The 23,883-nt window shown below is 38.8% G+C and overlaps 1 protein-coding gene across 6 annotated transcripts in view; it reads left to right on the top strand.

Moving 5' to 3' along the window:
* LOC121316738 (ryanodine receptor 2) overlaps positions 1-23,883 on the top strand; it is a 201,552-nt gene that overhangs the window by 115,479 nt on the left and 62,190 nt on the right. For all 6 annotated transcript variants that reach the window (XM_041251871.1, XM_041251876.1, XM_041251875.1 and 3 more), the window contains exons 23-45: positions 1,401-1,504; positions 4,268-4,351; positions 5,634-5,793; positions 6,719-6,866; positions 10,083-10,291; positions 11,367-11,541; positions 12,920-13,128; positions 13,393-13,742; positions 15,457-15,574; positions 16,011-16,171; positions 16,629-16,788; positions 17,192-17,278; positions 17,886-18,112; positions 19,232-20,036; positions 20,525-20,725; positions 21,018-21,123; positions 21,327-21,470; positions 21,572-21,845; positions 22,132-22,246; positions 22,390-22,522; positions 22,801-22,904; positions 23,173-23,308; positions 23,589-23,775. In XM_041251871.1, coding sequence (XP_041107805.1) covers positions 1,401-1,504; positions 4,268-4,351; positions 5,634-5,793; positions 6,719-6,866; positions 10,083-10,291; positions 11,367-11,541; positions 12,920-13,128; positions 13,393-13,742; positions 15,457-15,574; positions 16,011-16,171; positions 16,629-16,788; positions 17,192-17,278; positions 17,886-18,112; positions 19,232-20,036; positions 20,525-20,725; positions 21,018-21,123; positions 21,327-21,470; positions 21,572-21,845; positions 22,132-22,246; positions 22,390-22,522; positions 22,801-22,904; positions 23,173-23,308; positions 23,589-23,775 — 4,397 coding nt within the window. The remainder of the gene's footprint in view (positions 1-1,400; positions 1,505-4,267; positions 4,352-5,633; positions 5,794-6,718; positions 6,867-10,082; positions 10,292-11,366; positions 11,542-12,919; positions 13,129-13,392; positions 13,743-15,456; positions 15,575-16,010; positions 16,172-16,628; positions 16,789-17,191; positions 17,279-17,885; positions 18,113-19,231; positions 20,037-20,524; positions 20,726-21,017; positions 21,124-21,326; positions 21,471-21,571; positions 21,846-22,131; positions 22,247-22,389; positions 22,523-22,800; positions 22,905-23,172; positions 23,309-23,588; positions 23,776-23,883) is intronic.

Here is a 23,883-nt window from a genome sequence, read left to right as displayed (position 1 = left end):
GATCTTTCTTTCTTGACGTTTTGTGTTTTATGATTCATGATTGTCATATCGCGCCGTTTAGGGAATAAATCTGCGTCAAAACAGAAAACAGCTTTTGCATAGCTCTGAGACTCTTTAGACTGTGTTTTAGCACCAACAATTATTCAGGCAGTTACCATAATGTATTGAAGTCACCAGTTCACAGTAAAACCTAATTTTATTTCCTAAAAATTTACCAAAATTCACAAATACAAATAAATTATAAAAAAATAATAATCCAAATCGCTGGGACTCTGAGAAAAAAAAAAAAAAAATGAAGTAGAAAAATAGAACCCTTCCTGGATTTTGATCAGGATATTATTATTATTATTATAATTATTATTATTATTATTATTATTTTTATTATTATTATGATAATATGTCAGGATATATCTTCCTGTTTTATCCACCTCCCAATGATAGGGCCCATCACATTCACCCACAGTGCCCTCTTGTCAGTGCCTGTAGACGTTACAAAACTAATTGGTACGAAGCGTATGAAGTGCTGGTTTTACTCCCCCATGCCGGAACTGGCCTGGCAATCCCTCAGGAAGACTTCTTCCTAAGAGCGGTAACTGATCTGTGGCTACTGCAGTCTCATTACAAATTAATGCACTCTTCTAAGTCTTAAACGCTCAGGATTGGGAAGATGAAGGCACATCACTTTTGCTGAACAGCTCAATATAATATTTTTGGATACTGGGTGGAAAAAAGTGGATTTAGATATAGAATAATCTTATATTACTTTAATGTGTTCCACGGGACACTACTGCACATAATAACTCTTGTTTTACCATCATCAAGGAAGGACAAAATGTTAAATTTATGCATATTGATAGCCTTAAAATGGCATATGAACAACTTAATTAATAATGCATACAGAGGGTAGTATAGTGTCTAAATACAGGCTAAATGTTATGGTTTGCATATATTTGGTATTGTTTTTTTTTTTTTTTTTTATCAGAATTACCAGTAATTGCCATTATATGCTAATAATGTTGCCTGTGTACCTAGATATTGTAAGAGAAGACACTTTTTAGATCTTTAAAATAAATATATATTTTGACTTTGCAAATCAAACATCTAACTGTGCTAAGATTGTATTAGCACTGTCAGCACATAAAGCTACAATTTGATAAGGACAGAATTTGGGAAACACGCCATCTCAATAACAATTCACAATTTGCATGTGCACTTCCGGAATGCAGAATTTCTAAAAGCCTATTATAGACATTAGGAACTATATATTACAAGCCTTTCTGCTAATCAACAGAATTACACACTATCAATGAGATTTAAACACAGATGGGCTCAGACTGATACAGTATGTATGTACAGAAGTATTTAAACCTGTAATTCATTCTCATTGTCTCTGACTGTAGGTCAGAGATGACAACAAAAGACAACACCCGTGTCTGGTGGAGTTCTGCAAGCTGCCAGAGCAAGAGCGGAATTACAACTTACAGATGTCTCTCGAGACGCTCAAGTGAGTTTCCAGATCTTATTCTTCCTTTGTAAACTCTTCTTTTTTTACATTGGAAGTCCTTATGTACTGCAGAGGGACTTAAGGCAGTTCCCAAACATTTTGATAGTGCTAGCAATGTTATTACTGGCCCCGCTTTTTCTTCTGGATCTTTTGGTTCTTTGCCTGTGTTTTATATTTCAGTTTCAGATATTCTAGAAGTTAAAGTCGCTGCTGCTTTCTTATATGAAATCACTTCCTGTGTGGTAGCCCAGTTTACCTCTAAATAGTCAGGTCTTGTGACCCCTTTTTTCCCTCAGGGTCATATATGGAAAACATGTATGTGAAGAACCAAAACATGTTCAACATTTTTCTTTGTAAAATTGTACTAACAGACAACCAAGGCCATTTTATATTCATATTTATAATGATTCTTGATTCGCAAAAGGATAATAAGCAATACTAAAAAAAAAAAACCCAAAACATCTCAAAAACTGAACCCCCTTTCTCCACTGTAGCCTTAGCACTAGGGAAAACAAATCAGTCATTCTGGAGCAAATCTTGTTTTACACAGGTACTTAGCTGACTTCAAACAGCAAGCATTTCTTGTTTAAAATGCAAGCTTTGTGCCTTCTGGTCCTGTCAATCAAGAAAATGGCATTTAGTTCTAACACATTAGTCATCGCTTAAAAAAAAACACATCTCCGGGCAAAACTGTTTGTAAAATAAAAAGCATAATGGTAATAACGCTTTGATACTATGAAATGATGTTCCTTTTTTGGCTCAAATGCATCGATGCTACGAACTGCATGATTGCAGCCATTACGGACGTTATGTAAACAAGATTATGTAAGATGCTAAATTCACTAAGAGCCTATTCGTAATCATTTTAAAAGGCTTTAATCCACAGCCAATCTAGCAGACTGTTGGCAGTACTGTGCAGCAGATGCAGATGCAGTCTGGAGATTCAGGTTAATTAAATTATATAGTATTTGAAAAATAATTAGAATTTTACTTAGTGATTCTAGCAATCTCTGACCTACTGGTTTGAAAATGACAGGCTTTCGTATTTTTTTTTTTTTTTTTGAGTTAACAAGACATGTGGCCAGTCCAAAAATACAAAGGAGAGCACCATCTAAAGAACTCTGTGAAGGCTTATGTTTGATGCATCACAGATCTCATGAGTGCATGGAAAATGCAGTAGATGTTTAAAACTTGGAAGCATTACTTGGTTTTCAAAACACATTGCTTATCTGTGCATACATTTCTCCTCAGTAGGAATCACAGCCAAAATAGCAGCTAGTATAAACCAGGCAACACCATTGTTTATAACCTGCAGATATAACGCTTCAGTAAAACAGTATATTTGGGCTCTAAGATTGTGTCTGAGAGTCCAGCACAGTTATCTGAAACCATATTTGTGTCCTGCTGTGTAGAGATGCCAAAGTTATATACTGTGGTTGGGGATTGATTTTCTACCAATAAAAAGCTCAAACTAAAAAGTTTATAGTTTTGATAGAAGATGTGATGATTGAATTTTGATCTGGAATTCTGTTAAGACTGTCTGCTGAAAATGTATCTTCTATTTCTAAAGTCATACAACATCAGTTTATGCTTTAGGTCTGGTGCAATTATGTGGTAATCTAGTAATTCCAGTGAACAAAGGAAGTTTGGATTCTCAATGCAGTATCACAACCCAGACCTTCTTATGCCTAAAAAATATCAGTTACCTATTTGACTAATTTATATGCAGCTAATTTGTCTCACAGTGGTGTTGTAAATGTTATGTTGGGCAAAGCTGGTTTCATGATAGCAAGCTCTGGTGTTAAATAATAATTGCTGAAGCCTGGCTGTTTTTACAATAACATGTGCACAAAATGTGATCATTAAAACCTTAAGGGAGAGCTTTACCAGTTTTAATTTATTCCTTCATTTCAAGGATAAGTTTGTTGGTCTCAACCACCGAGATCAGATAGGACCAAGCGCTATCTAAATGCAAATTCAGAATTAGATGCTGGCAAAGTCAAGTGTTTAATTGAATCTGCAACATTTTAATTAAGCTTGTAATAGGTTGCAGCGTGAAAGTATTAACTCCAGTACTTTATGTATGTATTTATTTTTTAATATAGATGTTTTTGGCTGAAAGAATCAATCATGACCAGAGAGTGAAACCTTATAAGGTGTAGTGCCCTTTATGTTTTTAGAAATACGTTTCGCATACAACATTTAAGAAGATTAAAGCCCATAATGGCAACACACCACTAGAGTTTAACTAGTTTCTTGAGCTAGAACAGAGATTGACAATATCATATATAACCTCCAAACAAGTTGTTGATTTGATCAACCTATACCTATACCCATAGATTGAGCATTTTACAGCACTCCGGAATCCCCTGAGGTTGCATCGTCCACCTATCCATGCTTTTCCTAGGATTAGGGATTGATGCAATCCAGGAGGATTCTCTATTACTGTAAAATTCAAAAAAAAAATCCAGTTGTGACTTATCCTGGAAGGTTAACAAGTTGGTCAGTAAGGTTGGTCCTAAATGTGGCAGACTGCAATAAGCAGTCACTAGGGGCTTGTTTTGCAGTGCAAGCCCTGATTATAGGATACTGGAGCTTTACAACTAAATAGAGAATCTTGCAAAAGTAAGAAATTAACAACGTGAAAAAAATAAAGGGTTATTTAATTAATCATTTCACCAACAAAGGGACATTAAATCGTCAAATATTGATTTACTTATTAATGTATTTATGTATTAATTTAATCCTTCTTCTTTTTATAAGGACCCTTCTTGCTTTAGGCTGCCATGTAGGAATTGCTGATGAGCATGCAGAGGAAAAAGTGAAGAACCTCAAGCTCCCACCTAAGTAAGTCAAAGTTTCTCGTTAGCTGCTGCTTTGGGATAACTTTAAAACCAGAGTTCTCTTTTGTTGGAATGGCACACGTTCTGTAAATGAAATGCACCTCACCAGTTGTGAACAGAGAACAGTTCTCATCAGCTCTCATCAACTACAAAGATGCTCATGCCAGTCAATGGAAATAAGAATCATTGCATTTTTAAGAAACAGACATGACTGAGTAATAGGGGTAATTTGGCCACATCCAAAGGATCAGAAGCGAAAGTTGTTTAAAAAACCAAACCAATTCCACATGTTTTTGCACCTCTGAATCATGAGGTCTTCTCGAACAAGTCAATATCTTACCTGTTCCTGGAAAAGATCTTGGATTAAGTTGGTGCCACATCGCTGAAAGGCTTCAAGCTTGAAATACTATATTTGAGAAGTTCCTGTGATAGGTCAACTGGATAGCATTTAGATAGTTTTGCCAAGGAGTGCAGTGACAGTCAGTCTTTGACACCCATATTGGAGCTGCTTTTGTCACTCTTGACCAGAAATATATTACTTCATTTTCTAACTCAAGCTGATCTCTCAGACAAACATGATTATGTTAACATAATCAGTTACTTTATTATAGGAATCCTGGGAAAACTTTGTATTGATTTTGTACTACAAATGGTTATCCACAGATGTTTGTGACGTGACCTAAATTATGAATTAGGACTTTTGAGGTGAAATAGCAGTACATACATTTGTTTACTATCTTGCCCTTTTTTGTACAATTTTAATTTTGATGCTTCGAAGGACACAAACTCACTTTATTGATTTACTGATTTGGACTTGCCAGTCCTGACTAACACAGGTACATCTCTATTGAAAAATCATTAACAGAGAGCAATACCATTTTAGATAAGGATCTGTCAGGTCACATCAACAAACTGGCACAGAGAGCGAGCGATTCAGATGGTGTCTTGCTAAGTGCAGGATTTATGGAAATAAAAGGTTAGGAAACTTCAAATTCTACTTTTTTTTTTTTGTTCGTCGCCATTTTGGATCACACTTTACAATACTTGGGAATGCGGTTTGAAAATGGCGGCCACGAAAAAATCCGCCCCTAGCTGGCATAGCCCCCCTTGAAGTTTCTTTAAACCTTCACCCTGACTACCTTTCCAGGGTGTATCCAGGAACTTCTAATGTTGAGGCAAGGCACATAAGAAGGTGCTCCCTCAAATAACTCAGATGGAGCAGAGGAAATTTAAACTGATGATCTTGAGAACTTTAGCTATGTGATCTTACCTTTTTTTTTGCACAGCTACGAGCTTTCAAGTGGGTACAAGCCAGCCCCCATGGATCTGGGCCACCTAAAACTGACTTCAACCCAGGAAGCCATGGTGGATAAGCTGGCTGAGAATGCCCACAATGTCTGGGCCCGGGACCGCATTCGGCAAGGCTGGACTTATGGGATCCAGCAGGTAAGCGTGCTGGCCTCCAGGGTGAGGATGTACTGGATGTGATATAGACAGGCTTTGAAGGGAGGGGGAGTTGGGCAGTGCTGATCTTTCCGAATGAAACCCATGCATTTTTTATCAGCTTTTGCAATTTTAATGAGCTAACTGCAGGGTAAATAGTAGCTGCGGTTGAAGTGACTGGATACAAACCTGACCATGTCGAGAACTATTCTTAACTGCCTTCTGTAGAAGAGCAAGACAATTGTTACTGATTTATCTGCTAAGACAAGTAAATATTGCAGTACAGTATGCATGAATGGATCTGTGAAAACAGACAAGATTGTTTTGGTGTCTTCCTTGTAAAAGAGGTTTTAATGTCAATGGTATGTTTAGAGTCTGCAGGCTAGCTGAAAATACAATTGAAAAACTATTAGTAATTTGAACGAGCCTGTACTGAACGTTAGGCATCTGCAAATCCCATGTGACAGGTAGACCTTACATGAGACTGTGCAAGGATTCAGGACAGACCCTGTTCAATTTTAGATTTTAAATCATAACTGTGTAAGACATTTATGGATAAATGCATTTTCGAGGCTGCACGCACTGGAGTCAATTACATTATGCACAGCAATTTTGAAATGTAACTTATTGGACTTGATACAGACATAACAACGATGGGATACTTTCACAAAGCTTTTCTTTGTGTACAGAACTGTTGTTTCATTTACATAAATGTATGATAATTTGTTTGTCAAAATCTTGGCCAAAGTTTCCACTAGAAGTCTTTCTGTCAATTATTAAAGTACTTTTAGTAGCTATATTTCAATACTGACCCCTTGGTTTATACTCAGATGAATGCAGCATCTATTATCAATAAAGTGGGTTGAAAGCCAGTCTTGTAATCCAGTTGGAGGAATTGCATTTGGTTTCTCTACTCTGCTTTCTGTAGGATGTAAAGAACAGAAGAAACCCTCGTCTTGTTCCCTACACTCTTCTGGATGAACGGACTAAGAAGTCCAACAAGGACAGTCTAAGAGAGGCGGTGCGCACGGTCCTGGGGTACGGCTACAATTTGGAGGCTCCGGACCAAGACCACGGTACCATCTCAGCTGCTTTCCTGAAAGGGGATTAAAAAAAAAAAAAAAAAAAAACTAACTTGATGTGAAAATCTGTCTTACTCACGTGCTTGATTTCAAAGTAGGAGTACAGATACCAGCTAAGATAGTGTTTAGTGCATTGTGTTACTACAGATTCACTGGTACTAAAACAAAATACTTAGTTATAGAATAGGACAAACGTGTGAGTGATATAACAGATACATTGACAAAGATTACATGTATTACTAATTTTAATACTATACTATCTTGGTTTATTGCCTCATATGGTACAGTGTTACACATTATTGCTGCTTTAGTGCAGTGGTGTCCATTTCTTGTTTTTCTCTGAGTTATTGTTGTGTTTTAAGAGGTATTGCAGCTAGCATAAGCTGTCAGAGATGGAACAGTAACGGTAACATTGCACAGTTGTAACCCAGTACTGATTTTGGTTCTGTAACAACGGAAATGGGCTTCGACTGATAAGATATGTGATGGAATTTCTGAAAGAACGTTGATCTTTTTCAGTACAATATTTGAAACTCAGATGTTTTTCAGAACCCAAGTAAATGTTTCTTAAAATAAGTCATGACGTTTTCAAATCCATATGCTTCTCTCGTACAATTTCAGCCTACAGTATCCCACGTCTGTGAATCAATTTTTCTTCTTGGGATTGCGACTCAAAACAGGGTTAGTTTAATAAAATAAGAGCCTCTTTAAAACAGTCATTCGATTGCAAACTTAAAAAAAAAAGACTGATAGGGACCAGAATGAAGAGTTATCTTGTCAGAAAAGTCAGTCTAATCAATCCGCCAAATCTGAAAGCAGGTATTACTTAGTTACACTTTTAGTCTACAGCATTCAGCCTTCTCATTTCCAGCCGGCTGCTGACTAAAGTGCCATCTACTTTGCCAGATAAGCCGCTTAAGTAGTTATTTCAAAAAGAAAAAAAAAAAAGTTTTTATAGTGGTCGTATGTTGCAGTGAATAGTATTCAAAATGTTTATTTAGTTCCAGTAAAATTACGTAATAAGTCGAGTAAAACATTCCTTCTCTGAGGGATTTTTGTTTCCGGTTTTATGTTTCCATGGACACTGTGAATGGACCAATCAGTTTCGAGCTTCAAGCGATGTTGGCGATGAAGGCAGAACTGGGCAGTCATACACCTAAGTCAGCAACCGTACAGCAGAGTTATGAAATTGTATAACATTTCGTTTTTAAAACACAACCTACATTTTCTATGAAAGATTGTCTTTTTTACTCGAAGTGTACGAAATATAGTGAGTATGTTATTTATGTTATATGTAAATTTACCGTATAATCATAAATCTTAAAAAACTACTCACTTCTAAATCTTTTGTAGTCATTTTTGTATTACTTTAGTATAAATACATGTGAATTTGGATTCATATGGCTTTTTTTCTGACTTTATGTGAACGAAGACACAAAAGCTCCCGTTTTCTCATTGGAAATAGTGATATTTCAAAATATCACTGTCCTGGTCACAAAAGCAAAGTTTGTGGGGAATAATAGCCATTTTCTATACTTTTGAGGCATAAGCAATTAGGAAATAACACTTACTACCCAGGAACAAAAAATAAATAAAAAAAGTGTTACACGGTGTATTCAGTTGCTGTAAAACTGGTCAAGTAATATTGACAGTTTAGGCACAAAATGTAGATAAAAAATACACCCCCCCCCCCCCCCCCACACACAAACACTCACATACAAATATGCTAAAGCACATACTGTGATTATCTATGTTTCAATAGGCACGGTACTTAAGTTTGTTATTTTTAGAAGACTAAATTCCCTTTTTAAGCAGTTCAAGTCAAATGGAAATGTATGTTCAAAAGTATGTACAGTACAAATCTTTCCTCCTCTTCTGTGATGTAACACTTTCAATGTCTTCCCAACACAGCCATATTTATATTAGGCAAGAGCAACGGAGGGGGGAGGTATTTTGGGTACTGACCCTTGGGTATAGATGCACTGGTGTGGCACTGTACTGTGTGTCAAAAAAACAAAACAAAATGATGTGACGTGAAGCACTGGTGTGTTCAGGCCTTTAGGGTGCTAAAAGGCATGGTGCAGTCATAGCTACACAGTAATGAAATGTAGGCATTAATAAATGGGTTAACTCTGCTTTTGCTTTTACTTTTTTTTTTTTTCATTTAACCTTTATTTTACCACATAAGAAGATTGAGAACAAATTCTCAATGACAGCGACGATCTGGTCAAGAGGCAAACATCACAACAGCACAAAGCAAACAAATACAGCATAGAAAAAAATAAATAAACAAACAACACATTTACACATACACACACGTGCATGAGACAACAGTTCATTCAGATTCCTATTAAAGACATCCTCCGGAACAAAACTCTGTAGTTTTAATTTGATTTGAAATTCATTCCAGTCAATAGCAGCCCCAAACTGAAATGAATTACGCCCAAATACAGCAGAGACTCTGGGAATAACCAGTCTAATAAATGATTCTGATCTTAAACTTTGAAACTTTTTACTCCTAGCTGTATAGTTGGCTCATCAATCTGGGTGCCTCTTCTGGCGACACGTTCTTTAAATCTTGACTCCTAAAATCTTAAAAAATTAACAAAGTTATACATTTATTTTGAATTTTGGGTCCCGATTAGCACATATTTAGGCCCAGGATATGCTGGATTTACACCCCTCAAAACCCTGAAATTCGTTTTTGATGGGGGTTGTTGCCACTTGCACCAGCACTGGGGGAGACCCCCATACCCCCCTGCACCTGCGCTGGGGGAGGAACCCCATACCCCACTGCACCCACGCTGAGGGAGACCCCCATACCCCCCTGCACCTGCACTGGGGGAGGAACCCCATACTGCCCTGCACCTGCGCTGGGGGAGAGCCCCATACCCCCCTGTCTTCTACTTGGGATTTCTAGCCTCCTACTTAAAATGAAAATGAAAAGAATGAGCATTTACTGCCTGAGCAACATTTACACTGATCACTCTAATTCGTAATTCCCCACAATATATATGTGAATTTGACCAGTGTGCTTTGGAATAAATATGATGGAAGCATATACACATTTAATACTGAATGTGTTTTTTAATAATGGAATGAATTCCATCTGTATGTTTTGAAATATGTAGTTACTACTAGGTTGTCATAATGTAAAATTAAACTTTTTGTTACTGTGGTTTTAGCATTAACCCTTGGTTTAATTTTCAGCTGCAAGATCTGACATTGGAGGTATTTCAGCAGAGAGGTTCCGTATTTTTCGTGCTGAGAAGACCTACGCTGTGAACGCTGGCAAATGGTACTTTGAGTTTGAAGCAGTGACTGCTGGTGAGATGCGTGTCGGCTGGGCAAAACCTGGGTGCCTGCCAGATCAAGAGCTGGGCTCAGATGACCAGGCCTTTGTGTTTGATGGTTTTAAGGTAATTGGAAAGGGCTGGAAGTGGATTAGTATATTACCTAGGATTGTGGATGCTTCTTTTAAAGTGTCTGTTTAGATCTGTTTAAGTGATGTCCAAACTCCATGCACAATCCCTCTGTTTGTTTTTTCTCTTTAACTGCTGCAAAAAAGAAAATAAATGGTCAGTAAACAAATTTGTGAATCAGAATATGAAAAACGTTAACCCTCCTATTAGGTTTCGTGTCTATTTGACCCGACTCTAGTTTCCAATTAGCTTAAATGCTATTTTTTCTTTTCATTTTCTGTATAATATTTTATGACTTCCTAAGTTTGGATCATGAAATTATACGCGGAAAACAGAACCTTTGAGATGTTTATTTTTTTATTACATCTTTCATTTCATATTATTATTATTATTATTATTATTATTATTATTATTATTATTATTATTATTTCTGGAAATGTCTGCACCTGTCTGGAGATATTTATAAACCAAAAAAAAACAAACAATATATATCTACAAGACAGCCTAATTTTCTCTGTCAGTATTGCAACAGCATCTCACTGGTAAAGACAAAATGTGCAAAAAGCACTTGAAACTCAGGGTAAAAAATGCACATGTATTCAGAACTCGTTGTTGGAAAACATTTGTTTTTGCTTGGGCTGTTACTGACAGAAACATCTACTGTAGAATTTGGTTTATTGCTTTTTCTTGCCACGCTGGCTGAACTAATTTGTTCATTAGTTGTTAGGTAGTTACATGTTTGGCTACAAAAGAACAATACATTTAGTTATCTGCATGCTGGATTTTGCACCTGTCTGTAAGAGTTGTGTGGACACCTTTTAGGAAGACATTTTAAGAAAAGAAAACCAGTGATTCTAGTCTTTAAAGAAATCACTTTACAGTCACCAAATAATTATAGTGCGGATCAGTCTCTGGTGCAGAGAAAGGTTACCTAAATAGTTGCTAAACATTGCGCATGGATGACACACTGTGAGGATAATTCATTAAGTCTGACACTGTTAATTACGGGTGTTAAATTGTCAGGCCTGTCACTTGAGAGGGGAGTTACTTTGCAGCCGTCCCTTTGTTTCAGGCTCAGCGGTGGAACCAGGGTAATGAGCACTTTGGTCGCTCCTGGCAGTCTGGAGATGTTGTCGGCTGTATGGTAGACTTGAACGAGCACACCATGATGTTTACATTGAACGGCGAAGTCCTACTCGATGACTCAGGTTCAGAACTTGCTTTCAAGGACGTTGAAGTTGTGGAAGGTAAGTATTTTTAAACACATTTTAATTTCTGTTCTTTAATATACTGTAGCTGATACCAGTCCTATCTAAACATTTCCTTACTGCTTCTTTCAGTCATGTCACAGTGTCTGAAGGTTATTTCTTTATCTAGCCATAGTTTTTAAAAGGACATTTTTAAGCAATGTTTTATTATAATAAATAATAACCTCACTTCATGATTCAGGGATGCTGCACATTGTTACATTTTATGGATTTAAAAATGGAAAAAAAACCCCCAAAAAACTGGTTTATAAAGAAAGTTATAGTACAATAACCAGTGCTGATCCAGCCATTGAACATGCTACCTCTTTCAAAGCAGGTTCCAGCAGGAAAATGCAAATTTTACCATATAGTGGTACTGGTAGTGCTTCAGATAAGGCTTTGGGTCTGAGAGAATAACCTACCATCTAATTTTAACACTGTGAGATTAAAATGTGTTTTCAGGAGGTAAAATGCAACATTATCTTGAAGTTCTGAGTAATCTCGATAAATACTGTACAATCTTTAATGGTAGTGGCGGAGGCAATTAAAAAAAGACTTCCATTTTAACTGCAATGTTAGTTTTAACTACTGTACGACCACACGCGTGTTCTACAGGGTTCTTTATATTAATACATTAATAAATTATAAAACAGTTTGTTTAATATTATAGGCACTTTTTCTCAGCAGTTGCCTCTGACAGTGGTTCCAATTGTAGCTGGACTGGGGTGTTTACGCTTCAACCTGTATAGCATGCTGGAAAATTGTTCTTATTATTACTGTGATTGGCTGCAAAGACAACGTGGCTAGCCAGAGATTGGATAATGTTTATTGGGTTGTTTTTTTTTTGTGTACAGTTTCCTAGTAAGTGAAGACATTGTATTCTGGGAGATGTAGTTGTTAGTGAAAGTTTTAGAGGAGGCGGGAGGGGAGGCAGACAAGCTGTGCAGCAATATTTTTATGCATTTATCAAAAATTTAGTGTGTGTTTCTGATTTTTTAATGCGTAAAAATGGCAGGTACGCAACTTATGTGGACTGCTGAGTACTAGGATTTATTATTTGTAGCTGTCAATATAGTAAGACTGCAGTATATGAGCTGTGTTGTTCACAGATGTGCCTGCTGCATCATACTTTCTCTGCAGTATTAAAAAAGAAAAAAGGAAAGTACTTTTTTTTTTTTTACATGGGTGCCATCTACTGTTTATAGTGAAATACTGCATTGACTAGACCTATGATTCGATTAGTAAAAATAGGATAGTAATAATGAAAATGAATCAATAATAATAATTCAAGAAACTGTATGCAGACGCACTAACTACCATTATAACTGTGCTCTGGTCTTATTAATAATACAAATGTTGTATTGCTTTTCTTCTATAGGTTTTATTCCGGTATGCAGTCTCAGAGTTTGTCAGGTGGGCAGGATGAATTTTGGGAAGGATGTCAGCACCCTCAAGTACTTCACAATCTGCGGATTACAAGAAGGCTACGAACCCTTTGCAGTCAACATGAACAGGGACATTACCATGTGGTTAAGCAAAAGGCTGCCTCAGTTCATCCCAGTCCCTTCAAACCACGAGCACATTGAGGTGAGGACAGTTCAAGCGTTGAACATTGAGGTTTTAAAATGTGTTTTAGGCATTTAAACTGGGTGGGCTTGGGCTGCTTAAAGTTCATGTCACCATTTAAACATGTTTCAAGATTCTAAAGTCCTGATTGCTTTAGAGGGTGTATTTAATGACCAGTCTACTCAGAACCAAACTGACTGAGATCTCAAAGGTTTATACAGTAATTAATTACAGTAAACAGTTTTTGATGCCAACAAAATTCGGTGTAATTTCAATTTTAATCAGGTGACGAGAATAGATGGGACCATTGACAGCTCACCATGTTTGAAGGTTACTCAGAAGTCATTTGGATCTCAAAACAGCCACACTGAAATTTTTTTCTACCGCCTGAGCATGCCGGTGGAGTGTGCAGAGAGCTTTACTAGAACAGCAGGGGGCAGTCTCAGCAGCAGCTTCTTCTCACCAAAGAAGGACCTTGAGGACTTTGATGCAGATTCTGACTTTGAAGTCCTCATGAAAACTGCCCACGGGCACTTGGGCTCCAATGGGCCAGAGAAAGAGAAGGAAAGTTTGAAGGACGAGTTCAACAATCATAAAGATTACACACAAGAGAAACCGTCTCGACTGAAACAGAGGTTTGTGGATTTGTGGTTTGTGTTTGTATGATAAATCTGTGATACAAGGCTAACCTACAAACAGTACTGCTAAAATTAATTATAACACAAAACACATTGACAAAGACAAATGTTTTGTTAAGTTTCCCTTTCAAGTACGTAATGTAATCATTACCGTAATGGTATTTACCTACTAAAGACCCGAAACCTGAATAAGATCTGTCAAAGCTGCTCGACGAGTCACAGACCTCAACACCATTTTTCCTTTCAAGAACTGACCTGACAGGAGAGCTGTTTCGATAAGTACTTGTTACTTTTTCTGCTAATGTATATATTTCACATGTATTGTGTTTTCAAGGAGAGTCCCCAGCACCTCAGAGTAGAGGCTTCACCCCGAGGTGGTGAACCTCATTTGGGAGAGGTTCAGGAGAGCAGAGATAGATTTCTTTGCCTCCCAGGAATAAACCATCTGTCCCCTCTGGTTCTCCATAATAGGAGGCAGGGACCCACTGGCAATAGATGCCTTGGCACATCAGTGGCTGAGGCAACTATATGCCTTCCCACCACTCGCCTTGCTCCTGCTGTGTCTGGAGAAAATCAGGTAGGACCAGGCTAAGGTGCTCCTATTAGCCCTTTATTGGTCCAGAAGACTGGTTTTCAGCCCTGATGCAGCTCCCTTACTGCCCAAGCACCGCGACATGCTCAGTCAGGCACGGAGAACCTTATGGCATCCCGACCCAACGAGCCTGCAGCTCTGGGTCTGGCCCCTGATTGGCTGCATTTGAGCCATCTGGGGCTTTCTAATAGAGTCACTGACACCCTGCAGAATGCCAGAGCACTGTCCGCGCGTTCCCAGTACAGGTACAAGTGGGGTGTTATTCAGATGTGGTGCTTCCCCATGGCGGTTATACTGTAATTTTTTCAGGACCTTTTTGACGAGGGGGACTCACCCTCCACGTTAAAGGTTTATCTGGCAGCCATTTCGGCTTGACACGTCAAGAGTGACTCAGCAGTTTTTAAAAGGGGCTCGGCGGCTTCGTCTGCCTATGAAGGATATTGGAGGTTTAAAGTGGTGCTTAATACACAAATGGAACTCCATTTGAGCACATGCATTCAGCTGAGCTGAAATATTTATTGCTCAAAGTGGCTTTCATCCTTCCTAGCTCCTCTGCAAAGCAGGTGAGTGAAATTCAGGCATTCTCCATTGCAAAATCCTGCTTATTTTTTTCGAGGCCAGGACAAAGGTTATAGACGATCTCGGCATTCCATGTCAACCAGTCGGTGGAATTAGAGGCTTTCCATCCACCTCCTTACCAGTCTGACAAGTTGGAGGCAGTCTGAACAATTTTTTTTTCTGCTGTGGGGCTAACATATGCAACTAATGCTATGAAAACTAATGAACATACATGGGGTACTGTACTTATTCAGCAAAGGAGGATGAGGGGCTGTCTATGGTCACCCTCTTGAGTGGAATAACCACAGCACTGTTGCTTGCTAATTTGTTGCTGGCTACATGAACTTTCATGTATGAAAAAACTGAATTAAAAAACCTGAATATGAATTATTACTTTCCTGTGATCAAGCTCCATACTTACAGTAATTGGGAACAATGCAATTCGCCAGTGTGATTCCAAATTGCAAATTTAAAAAGTTCAAGTAATTCTTCCAAGGAGCACACATCAACTGAATATACTGTGCCACACATAGTGCAGTTAACAACATTTGCATATTCCAGGTTCTTGTTGAAAAGAACAAAGCCAGACTACAGCACAAATCACGCCTCAGCACGTCTCTCTGAAGATGTACTGGCAGATGACAGAGATGACTTTGAATATCTGATGCAGACATCAACGGTAAGGGGCAGAGGGATTCAAATAATATTGCATGCAAAACAGTAATTTTAAGGTGCAGTATTTACTGTAATTTCAAGCAAATGTTTCCGTCTAGAATGAATCCCGAAACTGAATCATGTTACATTATTTCATTTTACAGTAGAGTGTAATTTCCCTTGGTTTTATGAGTGTGCTCTTTACTGTGTTAAATCTGTGTATGTTAAGCATGTGCATGTTATTATTTGTATGGCTAAAATAAAATAAATTATATATATATATACACACACACACACACACACACACACACACACACACACACACACACACACACACTCTGTTTTAATGTTTAAAACTGTATTTTATACTAGCAGTTGATTAACATACAGAATATAATCTATATAAACCCAAACGTATCTCATTTGGTCCCTTTTGACCTCTTTGCGTTTTTTTCTCTTAGTACTATTACTCTGTGAGAATCTTTCCTGGTCAGGAGCCTACGAATGTCTGGGTTGGCTGGGTTACCTCTGATTTTCACCAGTACGACCAAGCCTTTGAACTGGAGAAGATTCGGACAGTGACTGTCACGCTGGGGGATGAAAAGGGGAAGGTCCACGAAAGGTTAACTCTCAATTTTCATCTTTTTTATTTATTTATTTATTTTTTTTACATGAACGGGCAATGGTAAAGTAATTCAGTCTGTTGGTAAACGATTTACATTCTAAAATTTTGGTACTTGTCATTAATGAACTTCAATTCTACCCTTATATGTTTCCATTTGTTCTTATTGCACTGGCCGAACTAAACTGGCACATTTTATATCACCCCTTTATTCTGTGTGTGGAGTAGCATTCTGACTTTTGGGATTCCTAATAAACAAAGAACCATCTTAGGAGCCAGCAATTTATATAGCTGTACCACTCTACTGACTTTTGATCTGCAGATATTGGAGTCCCCCTGTGCTTTATTCTAGGTTGAAAGGGTTAATTTCCATTTAACACTTGCCACTGTGTATGAAATAGTTTCATGGATTGTCTGTTTGGCAGTTGAGATCTGGTACACCCTTTCTTAAATGCAGTATCAAGCGCAGCAACTGCTACATGGTGTGGGCAGGAGAGAGCACAAGCCCAGGACAAGGCCGCAATAATAACGGCTTGGAAATAGGCTGCTTGGTGGACACTTCCACTGGCTTACTGACGTTCACTGCCAATGGCAAAGAGATGAGTCCTTACTATCAGGTAACTAGGAACCTCTGTTGTTATTCTTCTGTCTGAAGAAACTAGGCCCACGTCAAAATGTAGTATACCTGTTCTATTCCTATGTTTTTTTTCATTCCTTTTTTTTCTAACAATTTACTTAAAAACTGCAACAAGTCTGAATGCTTTTACAGATTTATTTCTGCCTTCAACCAGTTAACTTTTAAATACATGTCCTACTGATTTATTGATATTATTTTATAACCCTTGAAAATATTAATGAAGTGACACCTTTTCATTTCATGTGTACCTGTCTTGAAGGTGATCCCCAAAGAGCAGGAACAGTACAGTACAGTACAGCATGTATACCTTGTTTGCTATACTAGTTGAAGGACATTGTAATTTAAGACACAGTTAAGAAGTTGTGCTTTCCGTTTGTTTTTAGGTGGAACCCAGCACCAAGCTATTCCCTGCAGTGTTTGCTCAGGCAACCAGCCCCAATGTTTTTCAGTTTGAACTTGGAAGGATTAAGGTAAGTGTATTGTGCCAGGGAACATTTTTTTTCATTAATGAAAATAAGGTAGTCTTACAGAAATGTTTAATTTTACTGTGTCAATAGCTGCATTTATGTGATGGTCTCAAATTGACAAAGATATGCCACTTAGTTTGAAATGCAAGGTACATTGACCAACTGATTGCTCAATTACCAGTTGCTATCTGACTGAAAGTCGCTTGATTTAATGATCCTACACACTGTCAGACAGTGTTTTCTTCCGTCTTTCAGCTGTTTTTTCTGTACTGAAATTGTGGATTCTTATTGATTCTGCATTGATGAAGATATAAAATGAGTAACCTGTTTTCACTGGCTTTTCAGATGAAAGATTAATTTTTCTTGGCTAGAAACAAAGGCCTGTTTGCCATGGAGGTGATCAAGTAGTCGTAGTAGTAGGCCAGTATAGGTAAAAGGTAATGCTGTATAGGGAATTAATCAGATACACTGGAGGTATATAGTGTATTACACAATAATACTTTGAATAACAAGATGCATGTATGTCTGTAACCAGCTAGAGGTTTAATGCATTCAACTAACCATACTACTGTCCTTTCATTCATTCAGCTTTTCTGTATTTCCCCTGCAGAATGTAATGCCTCTCTCAGCAGGGCTTTTTAAAAGTGAGCGTAAAAACCCCACTCCGCAGTGCCCGCCCCGGTTGCATGTGCAGTTCCTGACCCCGGTTCTCTGGAGTCGGGTACCAAATCACTTCCTCAAGGTGGAGACCTCCAGGGTCAGCGAGCGACATGGCTGGCTGGTGCAGTGCTCAGAGGCGCTGCAGTTCATGTGTCTGCACATTCCAGAGGAAAACAGGTGAGCATGTGAGGGGAGCTGGCGTCCAGTTCCACACTTCCCTTTCTAAAATGTAAATAACTGTTTCATTGCAAAACCTAGCAACAGGACCCATGTGCTCATGAAGGTTTGTGAGTATTTTAGATATATAGTAGTATAGTTAACCCTATTGAAAATTTCATTTTGGAATTGTCGCTGGACATCAGAACCTAAGTGTAAACATTATTCATGACTTCAAAATGCTCAATCAGCATGGTAAAACTATAAGAAATAAGTCAAATATACAGAAGAAGGTTCTAACTGACTTGTTTCTTATCGTTTTATCTTATATATACGGTATAAATTTGTTGGTAACCGCTAAGACCAGTTTTTCTGTGTGAGGCTGTGACAATGCCAGCACAGACTCGCAGGATTTATTAACACAAAAGAAAGTAAACAGTGAGGTCATGTGGCGCTACTAGCGATGGTAACGCACAGAGGACAGATACAGGTGACTGTAAACAAGGCAAAATAAAGCACAGTATAAAAACTACAAATAAAAGCTGCCACACAGGGGAGCGCTAGCCTTGATGAACGAGGCGTCCCACTGCAGGAACATGTTACACTAAGTAACCCTCGCTATACATTACTTGGGATCAATATCCCCTAAACTATCCTACTTATGAGCCGGTATTTTTATGACGACTCCTGCTTCTTCATATGGCCTCTGCTAGGCACTGCCTTCATGAGCACCGTCTGCAGTTTAAGGGTTGTGTTGTAGTTCGCCTGCAGAGAGGACGCTGTCCTCCTGATCGTACACAATGCGCCCTCCTGTGTAACATGGTGCTGCAGTCGTCCGGAACGATCCCCACCTGATGTTTTTAAGATGACGGACACTCAGTCGAGACCCGCCCACCTGCTGGTCAAGGACCGGCACAGCCAATCACTTGCCCTTCCTCTCAACGAAACCTTGCAGGCAGCAAGTATCACTTGAGCGCCCATCTGTAAACAATAATTTAATCAAACAAAACTCCAAAAGGCACACAAAACAAACCAGTTTCCACATATCAATTATACCAACACTAATCCCACTGTGCAGGGCAATCGCCCAGCTACAGAGGACCAACTTTTCATTTGCTGTTTGTTTTTTAACATTTCCAGGTCTATTGATATCTTGGAACTCACAGAACAAGAGGAACTGCTGAAATTCCACTACCACGCATTGCGTCTGCACTCGGCCGTCTGCGCACTGGGAAACAACAGGGTGGCCCACGCCCTGTGCAGCCACTTGGATGAGGCTCAGCTCCTGTATGCCATTGAAAACAAGTACATGCCGGGCTTGCTCAGGACAGGCTACTATGACCTGCTCATTGACATCCACCTCAGCACTTACGCTACAGCCCGCCTCATGATGAACAACGAATACATTGTCCCCATGACGGAGGAAACCAAAAGCATCACCCTGTTCCCAGATGAGAAAAAAAAACATGGGCTCCCGGGTATAGGCCTCAGTACCTCCCTCAGACCCAGGATGCGCTTCTCCTCACCCAGTTTTGTAAGAGTTAGTGGGGAATACTTCCAGTACAGCCCTGAGTTCCCCCTGGAGGTCCTAAAGACCAAAACCATCGAAATGCTGACAGAGGCTGTACAGGAAGGCAGCCTTCACGTGCGGGACCCTGTGGGGGGCAGCACTGAGTTTCTCTTTGTGCCCCTCATTAAGCTGTTTTACACTTTGCTCATAATGGGTGTCTTCCACAATGGGGACCTGAAGAACATCCTGCAGCTCATTGAGCCCAGCGTCTTCTCTGAGGAGACAAGCCAGGAGGAGGCTGAGGATCCAGAGTGTGATGGGATCAAAGGAGCGCTGAGGATAGAAGGCCTGGGGGGAGAAGAGGAACTCAAGTCTGAGAAAGTCCCCAAAAAAGGTTTGCTGCAGATGAAGCTTCCGGAGCCAGTAAAACTCCAGGTACCTCATTTATTGAATGCTTTTGGGATACAACTTGGCTCTGATGTGGGTCTATTGGCATTTCCACCCTTTAAGTTGCAGTCATTGGTTTGCAAAAGCCTTACTCTAACTAGCTCATACAAGTTAATTTCCCTTCAAATACTGATTGATTGATTGATTGATAGATAGATATAAATGATTTGCCCATAGTAATCTAACAAAGATGCACTTTCCAAAAGGTCTGTATTCTACCAGTTTTTACAATAGGTGGCATGGTATTTGAACCCAGGATCTAGGGGTTTGAAATAATGAATGCAAAAATCACAGATTTATGTTGTTGGTCAGTAAAAAAAATAATAATAATAATAAAAAAAAAATACGTAGAATTATCTTTCTTTGTAAATGTATAGTAGACCTGGAGTAGTGGGCATATCCTAGACATATAGCACAGTGCTAATTTGTAAAGGAGACATTATTTACCTGTTGTTTCACCATTGTCTAACCTGCAGATGTGCCATTTGCTACAATATCTATGTGACTGCCAGGTGCGCCACCGCATTGAGGCTGTTGTGGCATTTTCAGATGACTTCGTAGCCAGCCTCCAGGATAACCAGCGTTTCCGCTACAATGAAGTGATGCAGGCTTTAAACATGTCTGCAGCGCTGACCGCCAGAAAAACTAAAGAATTCCGCTCTCCTCCTCAGGAACAGGTCAGCTATTTTTATGCACAAGCTATTATGTGTACAAGCTTGCAATACACATACTGTTTTTACCTCATTTCGTGTATAGATGTTTAAATGTTTGGTTGTTTTTTATAGTGACTGTTATCATTCATAACTGTTTTTTTTATTAATTTGAAAATATGTATATTCTGTCAAAACTGCTTATTTCCATGGCTAAAACAGATTATTTGTGAATGCACATTGCCTTGACATTCTGTATTAGGCAAACACACTGCTAATACAGAAATGTAACTGATTGCTGTTACTTTTTTTCACCCAGATAAACATGCTGCTGAATTTCAAAGACGAAAAGCAAGACTGCCCATGCCCTGAAGATATTCGTGAGCTGCTACTTGACTTCCATGAAGACCTAATGATTCACTGTGGTAAGTAGCTTCTCTTACATTTTTTAAAATTATCTGTTTCACTTCCACATTGTTTTAACCTCTGGCCATATCAATGATACACACCACACGCATCCATTGAACTTCTTGTTTGCACCCTATTCCAACAAGCCGCTCCTCTTACAGTATGCCCCCTCGGATGCTTTGTTTTTTAAGACATTTTGTGTTTATTGTTCGTTTTTCAGGTATCGAACTTGATGATGATAGAGCTAATGAAGGGGACTGTGATTTCACCATAAGAGGCCGTCTCCTATACCTGGTAGAGAAAGTGGCCTACCTGAAAAACAAAATGTCTGACTTACCAAAGAAAAAGAAAGCAAAGAAGCCAAGTAAGTACATCCTATTGTAGAGTGGCTTAAATATCTACTTTTGGGGTAAGAAACACATCAACACAGAACACAGAAACATGTTTGTATCTGTATTTGAATAGGTACTTTGCAGCAGTTAATATCGGAGACCATGGTACGGTGGGCCCAGGAGTCTGTGATAGAAGACCCAGAGCTGGTCAGAGCCATGTTTGTGCTCTTGCACAGGCAGTACGATGGTGTAGGTGGACAGGTGCAGGCATTGCCCAAGACATACACCATCAATTCTGTCTCTGTGGAGGACACAATAAACCTACTGGCTTCCCTGGGACAAATCCGCTCGCTGCTCAGCGTACGCATGGGGAAGGAGGAGGAGAAACTTATGATCCGTGGCCTTGGGTAAATATTCAGCATTTATTCTTTCTACTGTTATTGCTCAAATCCACATGCATATCTTGGATAACGATAACATTACCCTGGGGTCCTGTTGTCCTAATGAAACTATGGAGATTTTGTCCAAATGGATTTTGCTATTACAGTAATTAGCGCAGTAGGTGTTTTAGCACCCATACTATTTTTATACATTTTTCACAAAGCACAGTAGTCTGTCGTTAACTTGTACTGGCTGCAAGTGACCACAGACACAATATATGATGTTTAATATTGTGCAAATGTTCTTCAACAGAGATATTATGAACAATAAAGTGTTCTATCAACACCCCAACCTTATGAGAGCCTTGGGGATGCATGAAACAGTGATGGAAGTCATGGTAAACGTCCTTGGAGGAGGGGAATCAAAAGTAAGTAATCAGAAGCTAGAGTTGTTGTATTGTTATTTTTACATCATGTGGTTGATAACATAGTGTTTTTTACTGCTTTTGCGGTGGTGTGGTGACAAGCAATTAATTGTGTTTGTTTTGTATTTTTGTTTGCTGCTGTATAGGAAATCACTTTTCCTAAGATGGTGGCCAATTGCTGCCGTTTCTTGTGCTATTTTTGCCGCATCAGTAGGCAAAACCAGAAAGCTATGTTCGATCACCTTAGTTATTTGTTGGAAAATAGCAGTGTTGGACTAGGTGAGTTGAATGATTTTATTTATTTATTTTTTTAATTCGTAGGTGCTTCTCATGCCTGCATAAAAACTTTTTTTTTAAACAAAAAAGTAACAGTAGATTTATGCGCTCATTTTATATATAGTAATCTGTAAGACTATAGACATGAAGCACAGTACTGGAAGGCAGTGGGAGCATCGCTATAGAGTATTAGTGTGTTTGTAGTGAAGAATGACCTTTTATATCAATCATGGATTCTTCACGTCCTTCACTTCTATTGTTTTATTGTCTGCTCTCTAAAGCATCTCCTTCAATGCGAGGGTCTACTCCTCTGGATGTTGCTGCTGCTTCAGTGATGGATAATAATGAACTTGCCTTAGCCTTAAGGGAGCCTGACCTAGAGAAAGTGAGTCATTTGTTTGCCCTGTGTAAGGGCGCCTGCTAAGAAATAAATAATAATAATAATTTGTCTTTCTGTTTTCCTTTGTGTACAGCATTGTATTTGTTAAACGTAGTAGAAAATCACTTTATGTTTAAAGTAGATAGAGATGAAGTATAATAATTATTTTTTTAAATCTATTGTTGGCAATACATTTCATTTTTGACAATGGCACAGCATATTGTATATTGTGTTGTGTTATACCTTCTCATGACTATCCCTCGTGTTCTTGCAGGTTGTGCAGTACTTGGCGGGATGTGGTTTGCAAAGCTGCTCCATGCTGGTTTCTAAAGGGTACCCAGATATTGGCTGGAATCCAGTGGAGGGGGAGCGGTACCTAGATTTTCTCAGATTTGCTGTGTTCTGCAATGGTAATTAACTGTGTTATTTTATGTACATAGATGAATGCATTCATTTTGTTGGTAAATCTGTATCTGCATACTCTGTTTACTCAATCCGTCATTATTTTTGAGAAAAGTTTAACATTTCTAAAAAAAGACCTTTTACTGAATATCCCAGGATGAATATACTTCATTCTCTAATGGTAATGACATTAATGTCCTTGATTGAATAACATGTCAGACTACCAGCTTGAGGACTGGAAATGAAGAAAATTTTGCTGAGTTAATCTTTCCATCTTGGTTCTTTCAGGAGAGAGTGTTGAAGAGAATGCCAACGTAGTTGTCAGGCTGTTGATTCGTCGGCCGGAGTGTTTTGGCCCAGCTTTGCGCGGAGAAGGTGGGAATGGTCTTCTTGCTGCCATGGAGGAAGCCATTAAGATCTCAGAAGATCCTGCCAGAGACGGACCCTCGCCGACTTCTGGATCCAGCAGAACCCTGTAGGTGAAACCTGAGCTCCAGCAGCACACAGTAGTATCTGGTAGTGCAATGCACAGAGTATGTTTGTTAAAATAAGTGTGGCTTCCCTAGAGGAAACGTTACTGTTT

The sequence above is a fragment of the Polyodon spathula genome, chromosome 6, assembly GCF_017654505.1.
Source record: "Polyodon spathula isolate WHYD16114869_AA chromosome 6, ASM1765450v1, whole genome shotgun sequence".
Taxonomy (NCBI): Eukaryota; Metazoa; Chordata; class Actinopteri; order Acipenseriformes; family Polyodontidae; genus Polyodon; species Polyodon spathula.
Note: the sequence above shows the minus strand (reverse complement) of the source record. Positions and strands in the feature narration are given on the sequence as shown.